Raw genomic sequence first — 25,208 nt, forward strand, 5'->3', positions numbered from 1 at the left:
GGCATCAACATCAACAACGCTTTGAATCACATGTGTAATCTGTCCAATGAAACAGTGCGGCATTCTAAAAGGTACAGAGGAGACAAGAGGACTTATAAGAGGATAAGATAGCATCCACAATCCACCTGCTGAGGTCTGCTTTTTCGCAGGAAGTCCCTTTTTTTTAGGGACCGTAGTAGACGAACAGCTGCTATGACTTTCTCCACAGCTCCGTTCTGTGGATGTAGCTTTGGACACAGCCGGTTAAGATTCCCCTGATCTGGGGCCTGAAATGGAGAAGGATAGAATGCCAGAAGCACAACGGGTTGTGGGGGAACCGAGGGCACCTTGGAACAAACCCTGGACTGGGGTAGAGAAAGATACTGGCCATGCCTTGGATACATTCCAGGAGAGATGGGGCCATATCTCAACTGTAAGAAATTTACAAGGGCACCTTGGGCAAGGGTTTAAAGGAAGACTTGGACATGGCCTCCAAAACAACAGACAGATCCCACACAGGCACTTTAGGTCGCACCCGAGGCCCCAGCCTCCGAGTGCCATGGAGGAAAAGTTTCACTAACAGTATCAGGGTTAACGAGCCAACCTCTTGGGTGCGCACAGGAAGGATGGCACTGTGTACTAAGGTGCATGCTGCCTTCCACAACAAAGTACCCTGACCCTGGCAGTGAAAGTGGCGATGCTCTGTCTCTGGGCAAGCAGCCCCGTGAGAGTGTGCGAGGGAGGAACTGCTGGAACGCCACCGACTGCCTTTTTTGCTTCCTGGAACCTGTTAATGACCATATTCACGGCGTCACCGAAAGGGCAGTAGGTCCTACGGGGGCATCCAGCAGAAAGGCTCTGTCCCTGTCAGGAAGATCTGAGCCAAAGGGTGAGCAAGGGTGCCTCTCAGTGGCTACCAGGGCTGACATTGACTGGCCATTGGCCCTAGCGGTCTCTTTAGTGGCCCCGAGAGCCAGGTCTGTGGCACGAAGCAGCTCTCAGACATTGTCAGCGCTCGTAATATCTTCCTTGTCCAAATTAACCTGATGAGCCTGTAACATGGTGCACGGCTTGACCCGCTGCTGTATAAGCCTTGCCCACCAAGGCCGAGGAAGTCCAAAGGGGCGTGGTGGCCAGTGCCTGGGTCTTAAGGGAAGATGCAGCACCCAGGGAGAGAATGCCAGCATTCTATTTAAAGTATACTCCCCAAAGAGACAGAATTATAACATTGTTTTTTTTTTGCTGGATACCAAGCTAATTGTAACTGTATAGCAATGAACAGGCAGAGATTATATAATGTACATTTCCATGTGTAATGTTTTTTCTTTGGCGGTTTGTCATGTACAACAATGTTATCATCAACCACAAGAGTGTTAATTACCATCTCAGTTCTGCCGATGTGCATGTGTATTATTACTTATCTATTGGCAACAACATGCAGTGTTACTTATTTAAACATTGTGCAATATTATATATTTACTTTTACTACCTTTCATAATGTATATTTATAGATATTTTATTATATCGAAACTCTATTTGTGTATTCTATTTCGTGTAAATACTTTGTAAACCATTTGTGACTAAAGTTGACTCTGAGAAACAGTCAAGAATTCCAGGGTCTGTGTACTGCAATGTACCTGTGAAAATGGCAATAAACTGGAAGCGTAAAATTACTGCTAAAAAAGCACTTAAAATGGGAGTCCCAGAGTGTAAAATCCCACCATACAACCACAAACTCATAACCATGGAACCGGTGCACACATAGCAAGCCACATCGAATCAATCTATAAATGAAAGATGATTTCTTAAATTTTATTTGTAATTCAGACATGACCAGATTATATACACAATATACCGCAATTGACTTTCCAGGCTCACACTTGAGCCAAGAAAGTTTAGAAGAACCACACCCATGTGACCACTGTAAAACAAACGGCCATCAAACATACTGTATATTAATGGACTGCAATGCTTAATAACAGAAGACAGCATTTTTACTTAGAAAGGAAATATATATAGGAAATTTCTATTTGTATCACCAAAGAAAATAGTAGAATTTCTAGAGTATTAAAAAGAACTCCATATAACTACTGATTTTTTCATCTACTGCCATAATTCCCCTTCCTTTACTTACTTTGATTCAGGAAAATAGCCATTGATGCTGGCATGGCATGAAAACAACAAACCATTTCTATCTCTATGGGAACATCTTTCCAAAAGTACAGCAAATGTACTTAATGTGGAATGTGGAATGAAATGTTCAAAATACACATACGAATATATGTATATATAAGTTACACACTATACATCTTTTTGGGAACTTGTTTATGAAACTGGACATATTTTTCAATGTGAGAATAAAAAATTCAGTAAAAAAATACATTTTAGTTCAGCGTTACTTGTGCTGGTAAAATATCTGTTGCTCTTTTGTTCTCAGGGTGGAGTTTACCTTCACTACGTATCTGCGTGGCACAGAGCTGCTGAGTGCTATCGAGAACCTCAACTATAAAGGAGGAAACACTCGCACTGGAGCCGGGCTTAAGTACATAGCAGATAACTTCTTCAACCCCAGAACCACCAGAGATGTGCCAAAGGTGAGCCGAAGATCTCTTTTTTTCTCTCGTGTTCTAAAAAATGTTTATAGAAATATATTGTTTATTTTTTTAACACGTGTTTGTTGAACTAATATCTTTTACCCTAATTACCATTATTTATGTATGTAGTATGTAATATCACTGTCACATTGTATATGTGTCATATATCAATATTTTAGGGCTGTAAATCGATTAAAATATTTAATTGCAATTAATCGCATGATTGTTATGAGTTAACTCGTGATTAATCGCAACTTAATCACACATTTTTATCTGTTTTTAATGTACCTTAAATGAATACTTTACAAGTTTTAAATATTTTAATCAACATGGACATGGAAAAATATTGAGCCTTTATGCAAATGTATGGTTATTATTAGTGAAACCAAACTAATTATGGTGTTTTAAATTACGTAAAACATCAGGACACCAAAATCAATAATGCATTAATCGTCTGTTAATAAAATTAGCATCCATATTTGTCCATGCCAATGTCGATTACAGTATTAAAAATTAAACAGTATTAATTTAAAGTACATTTATTATGTACCTTAGATTAAAATATGCGATTAAGTTGCATTAACTCATGACAATCGTGCGATTAATCGTGATTAAATACTGTAACCGATTGCCATATTTGTTGATATAATTTAGAACTTGCGACATGGTGCGACATAATTTATCATTTTTATTAACATTTTTTTCTTCTTTTTTCTTTTCTTTTTTTCAAGCTTGCGATTCTCATCACGGATGGGAAATCCCAGGACAATGTTCAGGATCCTGCTGAGAAACTGCGCCGCTTAGGAGTCAAGATCTTTGCTGTCGGTGAGAACTGCAACTCGAATGGGTTTTTATCAAACTGATACTAAAACTATGCATAAAAAACAAAAGTTTTTTTTTTTTTTCACAAAGCTGTTCAAATTTAACATGCTAGAAAATCGCTTACAAATAAAATAAAATATAAAGTCTATACCTATAACACTTTATTAATGTATTATTATTATTTTTGAATTAATCCTGCAATTAAAAAAATTGTTAGATTTGTTACAAGATCGGACCTGGCTTGGTCATTTTTATTCTCTGATATATATATATATATATATATATATATATATATATATATATATATATATATATATATATATATATATATATATATATAATCCACCGTGGTCCATATGTGTTGCATATTAAGTTTTTTGTTTTGAAAATGTAAAATAATGAATGATGCAATAAAAAACATTTTTTATTCGAAATTTAAAATATTTAAGATTCACCTCTTTCATGGTTTCTCGTCATCCTCTTTTATGATTTTGAGTTATTTGGGTTTGTGGGACTCCTGAACAACCTGGATATAAAATATCTGATCAACCATCAGCCCATAATTTATCTGTGGCTTCATCTAAAATTCTGGCTTTAGTTCGAGAAATTTTACTTTTACTTTCAGGTTAGAATTGGATGATATTATTGGTTTGGAAATATTGTGTAATTTTGATCATATTTGTTATTGTGAGATTGTGATTACTATTAAACCAATAGGGAAAATTAATAAGTAAAACATTTTCTCTTTTGTGTGTTGCTCATAAACAAAATAAAAGTATTTTTTTTCTTGTTTCTGATTTCAATATTAAACCACAAAGAAATGAAGATGTTTGAATTGGCATTTATTTTTAATTGCGAATACAAAAAAGGAACGAATGTAATGTACATACTGTATCTTTGTTTATCAGCTTTGATCAGATCATTACTTTCTCTACTTTTTAAATCTTTTTACATTTTCTTGTTTTGATTTCCTTATTGTTGTTGATGATCTGCTTCAGGTATAAAGAGTGCAGATCAAAGAGAACTCGAGCTCATCTCCTCACCTCCTCAGAGTGAATTCACCTCCTTTATTGAGAAGTTTAGGGATCTCAGCTCTCTGCTGCCCAATCTCTCTCCACGTGTCTGTTCGGCATCTGGAGGCTCCTATTCCAGTGACGGTATTCAGAAACAAACCCTGTCATTCTTTATGCTTTTAAAGACGTAATAAAAAACTCACATCTGTGTCTGCTTTCATTCTCAGATGTCTTCAGCGGCCCGACTGACTTGAAGGTTGCAGAAGTAACCTTCAATTCAATCAGGTTCGAGTGGACAGCTGCAGGAGGACCTGTTAACAATTATTTGGTCCAGTACACACCACTGTCAGGTCTGGGTCAGCCTTTAACTGCAGAGCTGAGACAGGTGAGAGTGGGTTGGGACTGATGCATGAGAAATACAGGCTACATTTAATTTTCTTGTCATTGGATTTGTTTCCTGAATGAAGGACTGAAGGGTTTTCTGGGCCTTGAGCTGCCATGTGATTAATGCTTCTTGTCATGGATGTGTGTGTGTGTGTGTGTGTGTGTGTGTGTGTGTGTGTGTGTGTGTGTGTGTGTGTGTGTGTGTGTGTTACTCTCAGTAAAGGCTGAGATGATTTCTCCTTTTTACACTTTTTGGAACTTTCTGACCCATTTTCCAGTGTATAAATAGGATCAGGACACGCCCACTTCTGATTTAAATCAGTAAAAATAGATTTTTTTAAAAAGTATTTAGTTTTCATCTCTTTCAAATGCAATCAGTTTAAACCATGTCTACTTATAAATATATTCCAAATATAGATATTTTAAAAAATACCTTAGGCTACGCCTTCTACTGGGTCAAATTATTGTAGAAGAGATTTTAAAACATTGACTTCTGTGGCAGGTTTGGTTATAGATTAAAAAATATAAAATAGGTTTAAGCCACACCCACTTATGATTTAAATCTGAATATAGATAAAAAAATATATATATATTATCGAAAAATTTTATTGGTTCAGACCATGCCTACTTTTAGACCAGATTTGGTTATAGATAAAAAAATGAAAAAGGTTGAAGCCACGCCCATTTCTGATTTAAATTCAATTTTTAAAAAAATAAAACCCATTAGGCCATACCTGCTACTGGGCCGATTGTAAAAGAGATTTTAAAAATAGTCACACCTACTTTACGAAAAACAATTACAGTTTCCCACAAAAGTGAGTGCACCCCTCACATTTCAGCAACCATTTCAGTATATTTTCTCAAGGGACAATACTATAGAAATAAATCTTGGATATATTTTAGTGTAGTGAATGTGCAGTTTGTATATCAGTATAGATTTACTGTCCTCTAAAAATAACTCATCATGCAGCCTTTATTATCTAAATAACTGGCAACAAAAGTAAGTACACCCTCAGTGATGACAGCTGCACATCGTGTAACCGTGCAAAGCCACATTCTGCACATTCTGCAATGTCGTCTGATCTTGATCAGATCTCAGGAAAGCACGGAGGCAGAGTGATGTCGTAGGGAACGGATGCTGCACAATGCTCCCAGTGAAGAACAGCGGCTGGTTTTGAGGAGAAGGCTTGCTGCTAGGACAGCTGAACTGACACAGTATCTCATTGCAGAAATCTGGATAACTGGAGGAACAGGGGGTCTGGAGCTCCCAGACCAGCCTAGCCCACGTGCTGGTTTTCCCAAAAGGTGGAGGACCACATTAGCAATCCTCTTGCTATCGGTGGAAAACTGGTGTGGGAGAAGTGGCAAAAATGAGCTCACACAGTTACAGGAACAGGTTTCAGAAGTACAGGTTTCCAGAAAAGTGCTGGATTGGTAGGCTTGTGGGTTTGATTGGGGCCGTGGTGGAGGCTTGAGCTGGTGATTGCTATGGGACCTGCCTCAGTTCCTCAGTTCAGGTTAGCTTAAGGACCTGTTGCTCACGAAAAGCAGTGAGCTGACCTAAATAGGCGGGCAAGATCGCAAGTCCTCTGGGTCCATGACTGGACAGATTATTCTGTCAGAGAATTGGCAGGGACAGGAAAAGCTGAAATGTGAGGGGTGTACTCACTTTTGTAAGATACTATATGTCAGTTCAGACCTAAAAGCCAAAAAAAAAGATTTATTAACGTGAATAGATTATAGATAGTTTTACATCATTGTGTTTTTTATGTAGCCTGAAAGTTACTTCAGAAACAGAGATTGTGTGAGCAAATGAATAGGGCTGAACGTATTATTCCTGCGGAAGTCGATTTCTATAGCAAAGTAATTCTGAATTCAATGTGGCACTCTCACTCATACGTACACAGTAGATAGAAGCAAAGTGAACTTTGAAGTTTGAACTTTGTCAGTGCCACAGATTTCACTTTTATGTGACTTTTGATGAACAAAAATTGAGTAGGATATGATGTACAGGTCTGCAAAAAAGTACTCTATAACGTTTTTTTTTTAATATGTGTTTCTACCTCTTAGGATACAGTGTCAGCCAATGAGCAGACCTACTTGGCACGAGACTTGCGCTCAGGCACGGACTATTTGGTGTCGGTTATCGCCCAGTACCCCAACAGCGTGGGCGAGTCCGTGTCTGCCAAGGCTCGAACTAGTAAGAGAAACAGCATGCAGCTGAAGAACATGCACACCCTGATTTACATGCCCATGCTTGAACTTACAATAGCACAAATACTACTACAAGAGAGAGTTTTATAAAAACATAATCAGCTTTAATTCCACATTCTCAGGGTCCGTGCAGGGCGTGGCTGCTCTGCGGTTGGTACAGGCGGGATTCTTTACTTTAGCTTTGTCATGGGACCCTCCTTCTGGCTCTATACAGGGCTACAGGATCACCTATGGACCCAGAGGTAACACACACACACACACACACACACACACACACACACACACACACATATCCAGCATACACAAGGCAACTGTAGCATTTTTTTTATTTGACCCCATTGAACTAAAAACACCTGAACACTATGCTTTCCTTTTATGCAATAGTGTTCTAACACCAGATTTCACTATATGTTTGAAAAGTGTGGGAGGATGATTAATGGCTGAAACAACGATTATCTTTAATAGAATTATTGGTATATGTGCAAAACATTTATTATTCAGAAAGTGACCATTTTTGACCAATATTTTATATGTAGATTGATGTTTCTCACGTGCATTCTCTCAGCACCACTGTTGCGATGTAAATATGATGCATTACAACATTACGGAGACCGAGGCGTGTCCTAAAAGTCACATAGAATACAAATTAACATGGCAGAGGTAGAGCTGCATTGTTCTGGGGACAGAACAGGAAAATAACTTTTAGTTTTATTTAATCTTTTTGTTTTTGCACTACAAAGGCGTGTTAAATAAAAGCAAATTATCTGTACCATATTAAATTGCAGAGCATCATATTTTTTCCATTGCACTGAATCGCATTGTGTTTGATTGAATTGAGATTGGATCGCACTGAATCGTAATAGGGGTGAATCGAATCGGAAGCTGCTTCATATGAATCTTTGGCTATGCATCAAGATGCGAATTGCATTGGCATCAGTTATGGAGGTGCACATCCCTAATAAATGTAATTCGATGGCATTTCTAAGTATTTCTATTCATCTAAATAAAAAATGTGCTAATTTGATCAATTAAGTACTATTTACATTTTATTGACACCACATACTGTAGTAGAATGTGTTGGTTTATAAGCTTCTAAACGATAAGGCTTATCATATTTTCTTATATTATTTTACGTCAGTTTTAGACGGCATTGAACAACCAGTGTGTTTTGAACCCAATTCTGATTTATAACTGAATGTGACCCTTTATGCTCTTTAATGTTTGGGTAAAGATTTTTATTCAAATCTCCAGGAAGTGATTGAGCTCAGAGTGCATTGTTCTGCCGTGAATAGAGCTGCTAAGGCATTATTCATCTGCTGTATGTGTATCCTGCAGGCACTGTATAAGTTGGCAGCTCTTTATAGGTCAAATTAGGTGTGTCTCTATATTTAGTCAGGTCTGTGGGTTTTATAGAAGTGTTGAGAAATGTCTGATCTGATCCAGGTGACTGACATTCGAGCATGCGGCTGATGTATCTATGGGTGGTTCACTGGATAATCATGCAGCACGGTTCTGGTGAAAGTGCAGGACTCATTTTTCATGTCCACACCTGCACGGGTTTATCCCCAGCCTACTCGTCTATGTGCGGCTTTGATCATCCGTCACTAAAAAATGTTAGAAGATGCGAATTCATGGGTATTTTTAAGGCCATCAGGGGCAGATTTAGACTATATGGAGAAAGATTTTGTGGACATCCAGTTAGTAGGAGCTTAGTGATTAAAGAATTTGACTTAGGAGTGACTGAAGGTCATGAGTTCAAATCCCAGCCACACCATGCTGCTACTCCTGGGCCTCAAAACAAAGACCTCATAGCTGCTTAATTTTTTTAATGAGACAAAGTTGCTCTGTATATGAACATCTGCCAAATGCTATAAATGTAAATGTATTCCAGATTTAATCCCCATTTATTTTTATAATAATGACTTGTGAAGATTTTTCTTCATTAAGCCACAAGGGTGTGAGTAAAGTCAGGTAGTGATGTAGGTGAGAAGGTGAGGAGGTCTGGGGTGCAGTCAGCATTCACCTTCTACCCAAAGGTGTTGAATAGGTTTGGAGCTCTATAGCAGGAGAACCGCCACTCCAACCCATGTAAAGCACATCTTCATGGTGCGCCAAAGATGTGCAATTACAGTGCATAATGTGCTGCAGAACAAACTCACAGGATGTCTGGGACCACAACATTGGACCAGGGACCACCTAGGAAAAATCTCTGCTTGAGGCAGGATTGTGGTTTAAAAGCTAAAGTGAAACCTGAAGTGATGAAAGAGACACGAGCAGCTCAAGACAGTGCATGATCAGGAACATAGACGTACATAAATGAGTTTGTTATTACATAATGTTTATTTTGCATCAGAACAAGTAAAGACTGTGGACAGCATTTATAGTGCTTTGTAACGTCTTACTATTTTATTATTCATATATTTTTAGTATAAAAACAATACATATAAACATATAAACAGTTGCAGTTAGACAGTATTACATTATTTTCTTTGTGCCCAAATTCCTTTTCTGTACCTTCTGGAAAATGTGTAGAATCACAAAAGTTCTTTTAAATGTGTTGAACTTCTAAATGGGATGACTGTATTCCTGCTCTGACCACAGTTAACAGGTATATTAACTATATTAACAATATTTGCCTAACAATACTGAAACATGTTGCTTGCAATTGTAATGTGTTTTTTTAATCCTATCTACAATATTCTATGTTGTTTACAATATTTTCTGTTTCCCCTGAATTATATTTACTCACTATAGTGTAGATTTACATGTCCAACACAGTGAAGCACAATTTTCCGCAGAAAGCTCAAATGTGTCGAATTGTTGCTTTTAAGAGATTAAAAGCGATTGTGGAATCTTTTTGTTTTTGAATACAAGGAGGTTATTCCAAGGTTTGCCTGACTGTCTGATGCGATCTGATCTAATCTGATTACTGGGGAACCTTGTCGTTTAGGCGAGCCCGAGTCCTTGCTGCGGGAGAAGACGCTTGGAGCCGAGGCCACATCTGTAACACTGGACAGTCTCCAGGCGGACACTGAATACATTATCAAGCTGTATCCTCTCTACCCTCGTACTAACGTCGCACCCACTACGCTCACAGCCAGCACATGTAAGTACACCCAAACCGAGAGTTGAGAAAACGTGTTAGTGTGTGATCTTTTTGAGTATCAGTGAAATCTATAGTAATAGTCATGTACAAGTCTCTCATTTGTCCTGAGTGTGAAAAGATTGATCTTATAGCTGCTGTTGGAAAGAGCTCAAATAATTTGCAGTACCTGGAAGTAGAAGCTCATTGGTGAAGATTTTAAACTTTTTACGAGAAGGTCACTAGTTCAAATCCCAACATCACCAAGCTGCTGCTGCTGAAATGCTGTCAAAATGCTATAAGTGTAATAAAGATGATCAGAGGACTTCAGGAAACAACATTCAGAATTATGGTTTGAGCATGTACTAAATTGTGAACTATATAAAGGAAGACTTTTATTATTTATCTTTCATCTACTTATTATTATAAATATCGCCACTTTGCGAGGATTCCACAAGACCTCCGATGCTCCCCATAATTATTGGCACCCCTTTGGTAAATACAGGGTGGCGCAGGCAGACTTTTTGGAACTAGGAGTTGGCGAACCTCGCTTTGTTCCACAACACGCATCATCGCAGTGTTGAGCTGTTTCTTCGAAACAACACATTCATCAACAATTTATTTACAGAATGATATTAGTACAGAATTTCCCAGACATCGTTAAATGTTTAAATCCCTGCCGACACGATGCATTTATTCATGCAACTCTTCATTTCTTTTCACATTTTTATTTACAGCATTATCATAATGGATTGTATATGAACTTATTCAGAGTGAAGGCACGTGAAATCAGACATTGAGCACCCCATATAACAAAAATGATATGATCCTCTTCTGCAAAGACTGGGAGATCAGTCGAATCAGACGCCTCCTATCGAAGCTTTGTATCTTCAATTATTCAGCGTCATTCCTTCCATGCATAAAGTCATGCTCTATGGTGATTCATTTATGCTGTATTTATACACGTGTTTGTGTGTGTGTGTGTAGTGAGTTTACAAGGAGTGCAGCAGCTCTCTGTTGTTACGATCTCAAACAGCAGTGTTGAAGTTCGTTGGCAAGGAGTGCAAGGCGCCAGAGGATACAGGGTGGTCTGGGGCCCGTTCGTGGGTAAGCATTCAACCACACATAACAAATGTTAACAAATGGCAGTGTAGCAAAAGCGTGTTTCGGAGTGTAACCTAGCTGCTGTCGGAGAATTTTCTTTATTCCTGAAATAAAACCGGCAGTCAATCCTGTATATACAAAGCACAGAAGATTCTTCTTCTTCTTCTTCTGCATAACTTCAGCTGCAGGAAAGAATTAAGCCCCTGGTCTAACAAAAGAATAATTTCTCAAAGGTTACAAATAGTTCTAATTGAATAGAAAGTCGAATGTATTTCAATTCAATTCAATTTGTTTATATTTGTATAGCGCTTTTAAAAATAGACACTGTCGCAATGCAGCTTTACAGAGATAAAGCGCTTATAAAGTTATGTAAAAGAATGTCTAAATTAGGGGTGGCTCGGTACATGGAAAAACACCCGAACCGTTCGGTTCGCTTGTCTCGGTTCGGTTTGTGTGTGCGTCGCACGGTTCGACGCATGTGCAATGTAGCCCCGTGCTCAGTTTCGCCTCAGACAGTTTCGCGTGAACATACATATAGACAGTAAAAGTTGAGTAAGGAGTGCTGCAGAAATGGCAAGTGGAGGAGATGATAAAGGCTGCACGGAGTTGGCGGATGCGCCCGCGTCGTTCAAATCCGGTGTGTGGGAACATTTTGGATTTCATGTTACTTACGATGACAACGGAAATAAAACAGTAGATAGAACTGCGAATGTGTGCAAGCATTGTGCAAAATGTATTCAATATGCTAATGGCAACACTAATATGACAGTTCATTTGAGAAGACATCACGCCAATGTGTCGATAAGCACCAACAGGAGAGAGCCGGTTAGGAAACAACTTCTACTGTCTGCAGCATTTAAGCAGCCTCTCAGTGATGAGCTGGACAGGGCAATAGCTATAACTAAAGCATTGGGGATGTTTATAGCAAAAGATATGAGTGTGAAGGATTTCGTCAGCTGATGAATGCACTCTAGCCGCGGTTTAATATTCCCTCTCGCCGACACTTTTTTTTTTTGCCAAATAAACGAAAAGCATGTCATCATCAATGTCTTCTCTCTTGCTGTATCAAAATCTCATCTAGCTTTTACTCAGAGATGCTCCCAATAATGTGCTTAAAGTCAAGTAAAATTCAGTTAGTGCAGGATTACATTACAAAAATGTTAATACTGTATCCTAAATTGCAGATAATTAAGCTAATAAGCTATATATCAAATGGTGAAGGAAATTTCTGGAGTGTTGAAGATTAAAAGAAAAAATAACAACAAGAACCGTACAGAACCGAAAACCGTGACCCTAAAACCGTGATACGAACCGAACCGTGGGTTTTGTGAACCGTGCCACCCCTAGTCTAAATGTATTGCCTATAAATGTGTTGCTTATAATTGCAAGTTTATTCCTACTGCGTGAGCCAGTGGTGACTGTAGCAAGAAAAAAACTCCATGAGACTTCAGGAGAAAGTAACCTTCAGAGGAACCCATCCTCATCCTCAGTACCAAATGTCTATTCATTCCAGTTCCATCATTGTTGAGGTGTATTGTTTAGTGATAGGAGCTTAAATGCAAAACTGTTCATGCAAACTATAGTCCTGAGCCTCTGTTCTTAAGTTGCTCAGTAATTTTATGACTCTTTATGGCCGTTGTGTAGAAATGCTGACATTACAGTGCAACAGAATACTACAAAGCACAGCAGGAAGTACATTCAGTTCTAGTTTTTGTGCCTGAATGCTACTTTAAATATATACTCATCTACTGTGTGTATGTATTCATATTTACAGACGCTCCCCGACTTATGAACGAGTTACGTTCCGAATGAATGAATTTGTTCGGAAGTTGTTACTGTGTTTGTTATTGATTACGCATATCTCCTAATGATGTAAGAGCTATAAATATTAGCAAATAAACAATAAAATATACGAAAAAAAACTAATCAAAATAATCAAAATACTGTATACAATATTTTGTATTAAGTAATAAATAAAACAAAAATTCATTTAAAAAAATTCATTCGCACTGGACTAGGTTTGTTCGTGAAAGTGGATGTTCGTAACCTGGGGAGCGTCTGTATTCGGTTCAATCCGGATCATGTTTTATAATCCATTATACGTATATATCTAATGCCTCAGGGCAGCTTTTCAATAGGAAAAAGAAACATCTTTCTTTGTATGCGTGTGTGTGTGTGTGTGTGTGTGTGTGTGTTGCAGGAAGTGATATAGAGACTGTAGAGGTGAGCGGTGACAGTGAGGCTCACACTCTGGTGAATCTGCGACCGGACACGGAGTACATCATCACAGTCATTGCTCTGTATAATGGAGAAACAGAAGGGCCAGCAGCAAATGCACGCTTTAAGATAGGTATATATATACACACACACACACACACACACACACACACACACACTAGTTTGAGTTATAGAGCTTTGGGTCCTAATGGATTCGGATGCACGTTTGCTTGACTGCATGATAATTTTTTTTATTTGATCTGCATTATTATTAATTATTATTAATCTACAGCAGAGTTCCCTAACCACCGGGTCTCAACCCGGTACCGGGAAAGTGAGCCTACCGGGTCACAAAAATGATCTTGGTCTAAAATGTCTATAATAATGCATTATGTATTGTGGGCTTTACAATCGGTATGCAGTTGCTATGGAGACGCATTTTGCTGATTTCAGTTCAATTGAATTTTACATAAGCAAATGAATGATTAATCTAAAATATAAAAACATATTCTGTGCTGTGAAAATAATTAAAATTAAGAAAATTTAAATTAAGAAAACAAATCAAACCAGGTTTAATAAATAAAAAATAAATAAAATCCAAGTTTGTAATCCAGTGTAGCAGTGTAGATTTATTCATTGATAGAGACTCAAAGCATTTTTGTACGTCGCCCTGGACAAGGGCGTCCGCTAAATGCCGTAAATGGATATATATTGTAGGTTCAGTTCCAATCACAATTTTGGGCATACCTTCTTTATTTTCATCATTTTTAACATTGTGCATTCATTCTGAAAGCTTCCAAACTATAAAAGAACACGTTGAATATGATTCATCACTATTATCCAAAGTAGCTACATTTAGCTGTAGATTGTGCTACATTTGCTGTTGTAGTAGGCGTCTCAGAAAAAAAAAAGGAAAACCGAGAGCTACCTCTGCTGCAGAGGATCAGAAACTGCCGATTTACAGAAATGCTTCTCAGGGTTCAAGTGGCAGACATATTACAACATGAACTGTTCAGAGGAGACTATGTGGGGCAGGTTTTCATGGTCGAATTTAGCAACCAACCAAAAAAAAAAAAAAAACAGTAGTTTTAGTAGTACTAACAGGGCTAATGACTCTTTACCCGCCCTTTTCTCTTCTTACGACAACTGATAGTCTAAAGCACTTTAAGAAGGCAAGAAGTGCCACAAAATGACTCTTCAAAAGACACACTTATGAACAAAAAACATTCTAGGTGACCACCTCATGAAGCTGTCATCAAAGCTAAATATAGCTACTTTGTGCCATCAAAAATATAAACCATATTCTGGGTTGTTGAACATGTTTTTGTTAACTACATAATTATATAAGTGTTCTTTATTGTTTGGATGTCTTCAATAATACTGTACAATGTTAAAAGGTATAAAGATGTGTAAGTAAACACACAGGACCCACAGGAATACATATTTGTATATATTCTCAATAACTGGTTTGTGTTGTACAAAGGTTTGGAGACCTTCCTAATCAACAGGTCAAAAAGTTATCTAGATTTGGTTCCATCCAATTATCCATCCACAGATTCACTATCAGGTCTGGACTTTTTGACTGGGCTGTTCCCAAGTCTCCAGCATAGTTTTGGGACTATGTTTAATGTTGTTGTCCTGTTAGAAGATACAATTCCAGCAGAGTTTCATGTTTCAACTAGGGTTGTACTGGATTTGGTTCCATCCAATCAAATTTCATGGTTCCTGATGATAAAAATACGGTGGCCGAGAAGTGAAAAACACATTAACAAATCAGAAAACAAATTAACAAATTAGAAAACACTTACAAATCCGAAAAAAAAAAAAGAAATCCGAAAACACATTAACAAATCTGACAACGACAATTCAGACAAACCGGAAAAGGCAGGTATAGTTTGTGAATGGAAACTTACTGATCATTGCACGAGACACCTGTTGTACAGGAAGTACAACAGTTTCTCTTTGCTTGCCAATGTTTACTTCTGTTATTTTCTTATATTTAAAGGTGCATTAATCGAAAAAATAAAAATAGTTTAAAGTCAACTGAGAACTTTACACATGTACAGGAAACAAAGTTATAAGATTTCATACTTTCTGTATGTCTTGAATGAAAGGTGTCTCGTCCAATGATTGGCAAGATTTCCATTAACAAACAAGACCTACCTTTTCTGCTTTGTCTGACTTGTCATTGTGTTTTTGCATTTGTTATTTTGTTTTCCGATTTGTTAATGTTTTTTGCACTTCTCAACCATTGTATGAAAAGGATTCCTGCAGCACGATGCTACCACCACTATGCTTTACAGTGGCGTGGATGGTCTTCTCAGATTGATGTTGGGTAGCACAGGAGGTAGCACTTTCATCCAAAAAGTTCTGGCCTTGACTGTGTATTCTAATACATTGTAATTCACATTTATTTTCATACTGTTTTTAGCATTGGACATTGTCACAAATCAGCTTTAGAGAAATAAATCAATTAAAATTCTTAATAAATGAACCAGAGGTGGTGGAAGCTTTAGAAGAATCAGAGTCTAAAAGGAACCCATTTTCATATGGGAAAAATCAGATCATATGCTATAGTTTCACAATGGACACTACTGCAGGACTGTTCATAGTAACTGTAGTCTGATGCCTTTGTAGAAAGACTGCTTTTATTAATTACAGTCTAAAGCCATTTTCAGGGTTCTTCAGTGGACCTATCCACAGTAATCTTATATTTACTCTATGGACAAAAGAAATATGTGTTTTTTCCAAAACTGTTACCACAAAGTTTAAGGCACACAATTGTGTCGGATGTCTTTGGATGTGGCAGCATGAAATTTTCCACAAATCTGTGTCCAACCTGACAATGCTCCTGTGCACAAAACCAGCTCCATGAATCTATGGGTTGGACTGGAAGATCTTGAGTGGTCTACTATAGTTCTCTCAACCCTATTAAACATCTTTAAAATGAATTGGAGTGTTGATTGCTGTCCATGCCTCCTCACCTAACCTACCTAGTTTATAATACCTAGTATTAGCATGGGATCAGTCAAGTCCAAAGTATAGGTGACTGAAAATACCAAATCATGAATGAAAAATAAAACATTCATGTGTTATTAATATATAAGGGGGATGAGGAAAGAAAACACTTCCTATCATATCAGGTGGGTATAATCACTGTAGGTCCCGTGTGTTTCCACACTCTCACACTAAAATGCTAAATGTTTTATCCAGACTGTGACTCACTGTCTGGTGACTCATTATTAAACATCTGAGTCACAGACGGGTTGCGTGCAAACGTGTCGGGCGAAGGAAAAAATATTTGTAATGTTGTGTTTGGACTTTAGAGCGAGCAGAGCAGCAGGTTTTGAGAGCCGAAACGACGGGACCTTCCAGCATCCAGCTGACCTGGAAGTTCATAGCAGCAGCCAGGGGCTATCGACTGGAGTGGAGGAAAGAGGGAGAGAGTGAGTCACGTACTCGAGAACACAGACACACTGCATTCAGAAAGGATTCAGATCTCTAGTGATGCTGCAGCTTTATGATTATAATTTTGTATCAATCTACACTCCACATCCCATAATGCTAATAAAAAGAGGTTTGTGATCATTTATTGAAATGCTAATTTTTTTTTTTTAATGCAATAAATTATACCCTTACGCTATGACCCTTTAACTCAAGTGCATCACATTTCTCATTGAGATGTTTCTACACCTGCCTGAACGATCTGATCTAACAGCAGAAGGGGTATAGCAGACGGACTGGGCGATATTACAAAAATATCATATCACGATACATACAGACATGATACTATAGGATAAATATTACAAAATATATCTTATGATGTACAAAAAGTTCACACAACAAAAGTAAAATAAACCAAAAAAAAAAAAAAAAAAAGTTAAACTGAGGTAATTATGTAATTTTTTTCCTCTGTCAAAGACACCTGAGATGTTAGTGATTTTTCACATGATTCTTACATCTCCATTGTATTGTACAGATGGGAGATTACTGGGAATTTTTATTACCTTGAAGAACCAAAACGTGGGCGTGGCTTATCTGTCAATTCAGTCACAGTTGTGTTATTTACATGTTTAAGCGTTTTTCAGTTATGGATTTTTTTGGTCAATATTCACAATAAAGCAGGAGCTGAAATGATCCTTTTTCCTGTCTATTTACAGGCAGCAGGGTTCAAAGACAGACCTTTCCCCAGAGTACTACACAATATGAGATAACAGGTCTTCAGCCCAGTACCGATTACATCATAACTCTGTACACGCTGTATGATGGACGGGAGGAATCCACACCAGGTTAAAAAAATATATATTATTGATAATATTCTATTTTTTTGTATATTTTAATTAGGAAGTGCAAGTTATTTAATGTAAAAATTGGTTAACGTTATATTATTTTCAGTGATATAATATTGCATCACTGAACAGAGTCGCATTGCTAGTCAATTTTTACCCCTGATATTTAGTTTGTATTGAAACAAGTATGCATGTGTATGTAGTGTATTTTGCACCAAGTTGCTGACTATGTGCATGTTATGTGTAGCGATACCTTTGGTTAATAAAGTCACCAACCTGCGAGTGGTGGAGACAAGAGGACGCATTGTACGGCTGGCGTGGACTGGAGTCGCCGGTGCGACGAAGTACAACATCCTTATTATCAACAAACAGTGTAAGAACTTTGGGGTTCATTTATAAAAAAGTGGGATTAAGACAGACAGACAGACAGACAGACAGACAGACAGACAGGCAGACAGACAGACAGACAGACAGACAGACAGACAGACAGACAGACAGACAGATAGATAGATAGATAGATAGATAGATAGAGAGCTGTCAGGGGGATAACATTTATTCATGTACCTATATACATAAATATGTATTAAAAGCTTTATTTTTTTTACATTTTTATTTGCAACATTATCATTATAGACTGTATACAAACAAAGATAATGCACAACATATATACAGATATATAAAGGTGAGCGGAGAATCGCTATGATTTAGGGCTGAAACGATTCCTTGAGTAACTCTAGTAGTTCGATTACAAAATCTGCCTCGATGCTTCGTTTAGTCCATTTAACTACTGTGTTTCCCCACGGACCATTATTACTGACGCACCACCTGGACCGCTCTGGGGTCTCATTTATAAACTTGGCGTACGCACAAAACAGGGCTGGCCAATCTGTGTCGCCAATTCCCCTTCTGTCCTTCTGTGTGTCTACGCTGTGTGTAAGCGGGGCTCAGGTGTGCACTTACTTCTGTCAAGTTTGTTTTTTTACAAACCACAACTTTGGCATGGAAAGTGGCGTACACACGTTTATAAATGAGACCCCTGCACAGGTAAACGCACAGAAGATGCTGCAGAATGAAAACAGAGAGATGTGAGGAGAAGATTTAGGTCAAAGAACACAACAGAATTTTCCAAAGTTTGGGATCATTTCAAACTAAAACATAAAGAAAACACTGTATAGTGCATTTACCATTTTCTTTACCTAATTAGAAATGTGTATATATATATATATATATATATATATATATATATATATATATATATATATATATATATATATATATATATAGTTATTTATGATTTGTTTTAATTTATTTGTTTGTATTTGCATTTTGATGTAATTTGGAAATTAAATGCATTATAAATGCCGATCCCATGCTTGTAAAAAAATATATTAACTGTTATCCCCTCCATGAATAGATGAGAAATATTCTGCTGGTCACATGACCACTGAACCGAAATCCCCCCTGGGATTATCTAGAAATCTGTCCTGAACCAACCAAAGCAATTATCTGAAACATCGTAGTTACCAATCAGAAGTAACCGAATGGCAACCAAATAGAAAATTGATAGCAAGCACTTAGATACACTCTATTAAATATTAATTAAAGGTAGTTGTTTTTTATATTTAAATATTAATTTATTAGAAATTGTCTTAAAAAAAAAAAATTTAAAATACTTACATAAAAAAATCAAGCCTAAAAATGGTAAAAAAAAAAAAAAAATTTTTTTTATAAAAATCCTAATTAATGACTATTCTATTGAAATTGATTTTAAAATTAATATCAATAATAAATTAACATTTTTTTAATTATGAATGTGAATGTTTATATAGCCAATGATCTTATATTAGTGATGTTTCTTGCTTTTGTATTTCTGTAAACATGTGTGTGTGTGTGTGTGTGTGTGTGTGTGTGTGTGTGTGTGTGTGTGTGTTTTGTTGCCATGTATCATTCTCTCCAGCTGGGTCGGAGGTGAAACGTTCCGTTTATGGAAATCAGACGACGTTTGACCTTGTTAACCTTGTAGGAGGTGTGTCTTATACTGTGAGGGTGGCTGCCTTGGTGGGCTACACTGAGGGACATCCCACTGCCATAACCATCACACCAGGTCTGTGTGTGTGTGTGTGAGTGTGAGTGTGAGTGTGTGTGTGTGTGTGTGTGTGTGTGTGTGTGTGTGTGTGTGTGTGTGTTTTTTCTTGTCTGTTTGCTTGTGTGTCTTCTGTCATGTAACATTACAGAGGGTAAACAGGATAAAACACCCTGAATAAATAAACATCTGGCATAGAGTTTTCCGTCTTCTGCTTTTCGTTAACTTTTAAATCTGAAAAAGATCTCTGCCTCAGTCTTTATTTTAATAAAGGCTGTATGTTAAGTTTTTTTTTTCAGAGGACAGTAAATCTGTGCTGCTACACAAGCTGCACATTAACTACACTAAAATATATCCAACTTTAATTTGCAGTGTGCTTGTGTGGAGATTCCTTCGGTCGTAAAAGTGTTAGTAAAGTCAGATACCGATGTTTTTAAGGCGACGAGGCCTGGGATGCAGTCAGAGCTCCAATAGGGTTGGAGATCTGTAGTAGGAGATCTTCCTCACACATCTATCTTATGTAAAGTATATCGTCATGGGAACAATTAGGTGTCCCAGTAGACATATTTTTTTGTTTTTTGTGAAGTTTATTTTATTTACGTATTTATTTTTATTTTTATTTTCAATTTTTAGTGTGTGTGTGTGTGTGTGTGTGTATATTTTAGTGTTGCAACAGATCACAAAAGTCACGGTTCGGATCACATTACGGTTTTCCAACACGGATTGGATAATTTCTCAGATCAACAAAAAAAATTTAGAGGGAGGACAGAAACATAATGTTCATTCCATTTATTACAAGAAAAGTTACAGCAAGGAAATGCTCCCATACATGCGATTTGAATGATGCAGGAGGCTTTTCGAGTTCTTCTGCTCCTCTGCTCTCCGTTGTTGACTGATTAACATGTCCAGTTCACGTGAAAACATGACTGATCTGTGTAGTTACAAAATTATTTATCAGATTTGGAAAAAAGGAAAAACAACTGCCTTTTGTTCTGTGATCTTTAAATAATTAAACGAAATTAGCAATTACTGTATTTAAAGATTTGCATACAGCAGGTTTTGAAACATTGATAAATGGATAAGGAATAATTGCTTTTCTGCTTGATGTGTTTCTATGTCAGAGTTTACATCAGCACAAGTTCCGGACAAGGTGAAGAACCTGCGTCTTTTGAATGTGAACAGTCGGCGGATCAGGATTGGATGGGATGCTATCAGTGAGGCCACGGGTTACAGAGTCACCTGGAGACAAGGCAACAGTAAGTATGAAATCTATTTAATATCCAAAAAAGCACCACTTTGTCATGTTACAGAGAAATATCCAAGCAGCTTTACCTCAATGACACTGGAGACTCCTTCTATAAATCTTCTCATTGGAAAATGTATTTAAAGGAGGACATTAAGGACATTCTTAATGGCCACAGCAAGATTACTGTGTCCCAGTGAGAATATCTCTCTCTCTTTCTTTTTCTCTCTCATTCAGGTCCAGAGCAGTTCCAGGAACTTGGTGCAGGAATCACTTCCTACACTATAGAGCGACTACAACCTGACGAATCTGTGGTTGTGGGTGTGGCCGCTCTGATTAATGGTCAGATCGGGGACGTGGTGACACTCTCCACCAGGACAAACGGCCACATTGGGACAGTCACAGGTTTGCAGATTACTGACATTGGTTCCACGTGGATTCGCGTATCCTGGGATTCGGTATCCAGAGCAACCGGATACAAAATCACCTGGCGGCGAAATGACGGTAGGCAGGAAATCAGGTCATAATGTCAAATTTGTAGCAAATTAATTTGTTCAAGCCTGAAGACCGGATGTGACTGAAGTGATCTGTCTTTTTCTCCTGCAGGAACGGAAGACTTTCAGATGGTACATGCTGATGTCAGGTCCTACACCATCAGTGGGTTACAGCAAAGCTCTGCCTACAGAATATCTGTCTCTGCCTTGGCAGGCTCTCGTGAGGGACCAGCAGCCACTCAGAACATCCAGACTGGTACAAACACACACTCATCTCTAATTAAAGATCACAGTAGAAGATCTTCTTCTTTCGGCTTCTCCCATTAGAGGGCGCCTCGGCGGATTATCCGTCTTCATACCCCCCTGTCCTCTACATCTGCTTCTTTCAAACCAACTACCTGCATGTCTTCCCTCACCACATCCATAAACCTTCTTCTTGGTCTTCCTCTTTTCCTCCTTCCTGGTGGCTCCCTCCTCAGCATTCTCCTACTGATATACCTCATGTCCCTCCTCTGCACATGTCCAAACCATCACAACCTCTCACCTCGTCTTCAAAGCGTCCTACATGTGCGGTGCCACCTATGAACGCATTCCGAATCCTTTCCATTCTCATAACTCCAGATAAAAATCGCATCTTCTCGGCCATCTCCAGCTCCACCTCCTGTCTTTTTGTCAATGACACTGTCACGGATAGACCAGGCGTCACACAAACTTTGCTTTATTCCTTCAGTTACAGACGAGGTCGTGGTCGGACCTGTTACAAAATTACAGCACGAGGCTCGAGGAGAAGTGGTGAGAATCACCTGGGTTGGAGTTCAGGGCGCAACAGCATACAGGGTGCTCTGGAAGAGATCTGACGGTGAGAATCACAAAATTAGGGCCTTCTTACAATGTAGATGATCCACTCACATAATATGTTTCCACTTCACTCAGAGGTTCCACCTGAACATTAATGTGTGTGACGTAAAGGTTTCCCTTTTTTCAAAAATCTTAGTAGAAACTGGTTGATAAACCAGCAATATGTGTTTATTCATGCACTTAAGGTCTCAGACTCTCTGTTGTTTATAGGGGCGGATCTAGCGGGGTGGCACAGGGTGTCAATTTCCATTCTAATAAAAATCATTGCCACCCCATCTGCCACTCCAGCACTGGTATCCCAATGTATAAAATATGTTTCCTTGACCGAATTCTTAGCAAAGACACTTCAACGTGATGACAATTAAAAAGAAACATATTCCCGTAAATAATGCCAAGAAATCCCATCTTTCCATTAAAGCATAGTCCAAACAAACGACTCTTAATAACTGCTTAATGAATCAAACACATTCAGTGCAATCAGCCTGATTACAGATCACAAACAAATGATTCTATTTGGCTTTTTTAACTAATCGAAGCATTTGTGTAAATATATAAATATATAAATTAATGACTAACAGCTTAAGTCTAAACTACTTTCAATGTTGTTTAGTAGCTTGAGTATTCAGGATTGTTTGTTTCAATTCATGTATAATTAATTAGTAATTAACTACAGTGATGTTAATTAAAATAAACAAAATGAAAAATCAGTGAATTAATCAATATTATATATGTTTGAGACATTCTTTTCGCTTTTATAAAATATATTTTATAACAATAATATTTTAATAATAATAATTGTTAATCTTAACAATATCCGACATTTGCATCAATTTTTTTGCAATCAATTCTAAGTAATAATTAATAATTCATATAATTAATAAGTAATAATTGTTTGTTTGTTTGTTTATGTATTAATTATTTGATTTATTATATTTAATATTTTATTAAAGCTGGATCTTATTGTCACAAACTATTGTGACAAACTGTATATGATGTATTTTAGTCAGAAAAAAGCACCAGGACTTTTTTTTGTAATTGAATCAGTGCTGATTGTTATTGATGTGGTGTGTGTGTGTCTGTGTATGTACTGTAGGTGGACAGGAACAGTCTCAGCTGGTTGGTGGAAATATAACATCAGTGGATCTGAGGCAACTGGAAGGTGGAGCTCAGTATGATGTCCAGGTTGTGGCTCTGGTCCAGAATAGAGAAGGACCCCCTGTTTCTGTCAAGGTCACTACAGGTCAGTGTGTGTACATAACCATACCTGCAACAAACCTAAAAAAAATAAAGCATTTTAATGATGTGTGCGTTTGTGTTCCAGGACCCCTGTATGATGAACGACCAAAGGATGTGCATGTTGAGCAGTTATCTTTAGGATCACTGCGTATATCTTGGAGAGCAGTGAGAGGAGCCGATGGATACCGAATCTACTGGAGATCCTCACAAGGTATACAAGTGTGCATTTACATTCACAGCAGAAAAACAACAAGGTACACTATATGGAGGGGCTGGATATTTGGACACCAATGTACTGGGACATTTTCCAGCCATACGTGGTTCTCTCAACAACTGTTACCATGAACTTCGAGACACACAATTGTATAGGACTTCTTCAGATGTGGGAGCATGACATTGGACCATTGAATCTCAATCTAATCTAATAAAATTCAATCTTGGGGCCCTTGAGCAAGGCCCGTAACCCTCTGTGCTCTAGGGCTGCGGTAACATGGCTGAGCCGGCATTCTAACCGCTGGGAAATGTGAAGAAAGATTTTCACAAGCATAAAAGCACCGTTTCTTTTATTTCTACAACAATACCTGATTCACTAACACCCTAGTAGCACAAATCTTCACAAACACTCTCCAGAATCTAGTGGAACATCTTCTCAGAAGAGTGGAGCGTATTATGATTAAATAGGGACTAAAAGCACATTCCACGCTTATGAACAGGTGTCCACAAACTATTGTCCTCCATATAGTGTACAGTATATCAGGAATATTTTCACTCCACTGGCAAGTTCTCCAGTTCACCATGCGTGCTCTTCTCTTCTTAGGCGAAAGTGAGACGAGTCGTCTGATAGGCCGAGACTTGACTTCGTACACGCTGGAAGGACTCCGCCCCGGTCTGACTTACACCATCCGATTGGCTGCTGTGTTGAATGGAAGAGAAGGTCCACCTTATGTTATTTCACAGTCTACTGGTATTGAGTACAAACAGAAACACACATTTTACAGGTCAATCTTTAGACTTTACTCTCAGTTCCTTACTTAATTACCTTGTGTGTGTGTGTGTGTGTGTGTGTGTGTGTGTGTGTGTGTGTGCCTTTACACGTCACTCTGTCAGCTGCACAGTCATCTGTAACGAACTTCAGGGTAGTAGACGTTACCCAGAATTCCGTATTGCTGGCATGGAACCCCGCACCAGGTGCCACCAGATACACACTGCGATGGCAGGATGAAAGAGGTGCGACACACTTTTTCCAAACACATCTAAATTGTGTTGGAGTGTGTATGCAACAAGCGTTTGTTTTTGTTTTTTCTAGATTCAGGTAGCATCCAGACGCTCAATCTGCCTGAAACGACCAGCTCGTTTCGTGTGACGAACCTGAGACTGGGTCGCCTGTACCGGTTTACTGTACAGCCCGTCTTCTACGATTCTCCTGGGCTCGAGGCTGATGTGGAAGAGCGCACAGGTTAGACGGTTTAATTCTGACCTTCTGTGTGTTCCTCTTCAGGTTCTTGTTGCAATGGAGTTAAATTTTTTTGTGCGAGAGGCAGTGGTAAGGTTATACACGGCTCTTTGGCTGCTGAATGGGAGGATTTAAGTTCAAGT

The 25,208-nt window shown here is 38.1% G+C and overlaps 1 protein-coding gene across 2 annotated transcripts in view; it reads left to right on the forward strand.

Moving 5' to 3' along the window:
• Nucleotides 1–25,208, forward strand: part of col7a1 (collagen, type VII, alpha 1) — a 133,507-nt gene that overhangs the window by 22,890 nt on the left and 85,409 nt on the right. For both annotated transcript variants that reach the window (XM_046848459.1, XM_046848451.1), the window contains exons 4-25: nt 2,417–2,573; nt 3,305–3,398; nt 4,394–4,552; nt 4,636–4,793; nt 6,863–6,992; nt 7,129–7,248; nt 9,957–10,112; nt 11,076–11,195; nt 13,393–13,542; nt 16,736–16,855; nt 17,570–17,698; nt 17,946–18,071; nt 19,656–19,802; nt 20,903–21,037; nt 21,262–21,528; nt 21,631–21,774; nt 22,249–22,377; nt 23,470–23,616; nt 23,698–23,823; nt 24,430–24,576; nt 24,720–24,839; nt 24,919–25,068. In XM_046848459.1, the coding sequence (XP_046704415.1) occupies nt 2,417–2,573; nt 3,305–3,398; nt 4,394–4,552; nt 4,636–4,793; nt 6,863–6,992; nt 7,129–7,248; nt 9,957–10,112; nt 11,076–11,195; nt 13,393–13,542; nt 16,736–16,855; nt 17,570–17,698; nt 17,946–18,071; nt 19,656–19,802; nt 20,903–21,037; nt 21,262–21,528; nt 21,631–21,774; nt 22,249–22,377; nt 23,470–23,616; nt 23,698–23,823; nt 24,430–24,576; nt 24,720–24,839; nt 24,919–25,068 (3,131 nt within the window). The remainder of the gene's footprint in view (nt 1–2,416; nt 2,574–3,304; nt 3,399–4,393; nt 4,553–4,635; nt 4,794–6,862; nt 6,993–7,128; nt 7,249–9,956; nt 10,113–11,075; nt 11,196–13,392; nt 13,543–16,735; nt 16,856–17,569; nt 17,699–17,945; nt 18,072–19,655; nt 19,803–20,902; nt 21,038–21,261; nt 21,529–21,630; nt 21,775–22,248; nt 22,378–23,469; nt 23,617–23,697; nt 23,824–24,429; nt 24,577–24,719; nt 24,840–24,918; nt 25,069–25,208) is intronic.

Source organism: Silurus meridionalis, chromosome 1, assembly GCF_014805685.1.
Source record: "Silurus meridionalis isolate SWU-2019-XX chromosome 1, ASM1480568v1, whole genome shotgun sequence".
NCBI lineage: Eukaryota > Metazoa > Chordata > Actinopteri > Siluriformes > Siluridae > Silurus > Silurus meridionalis.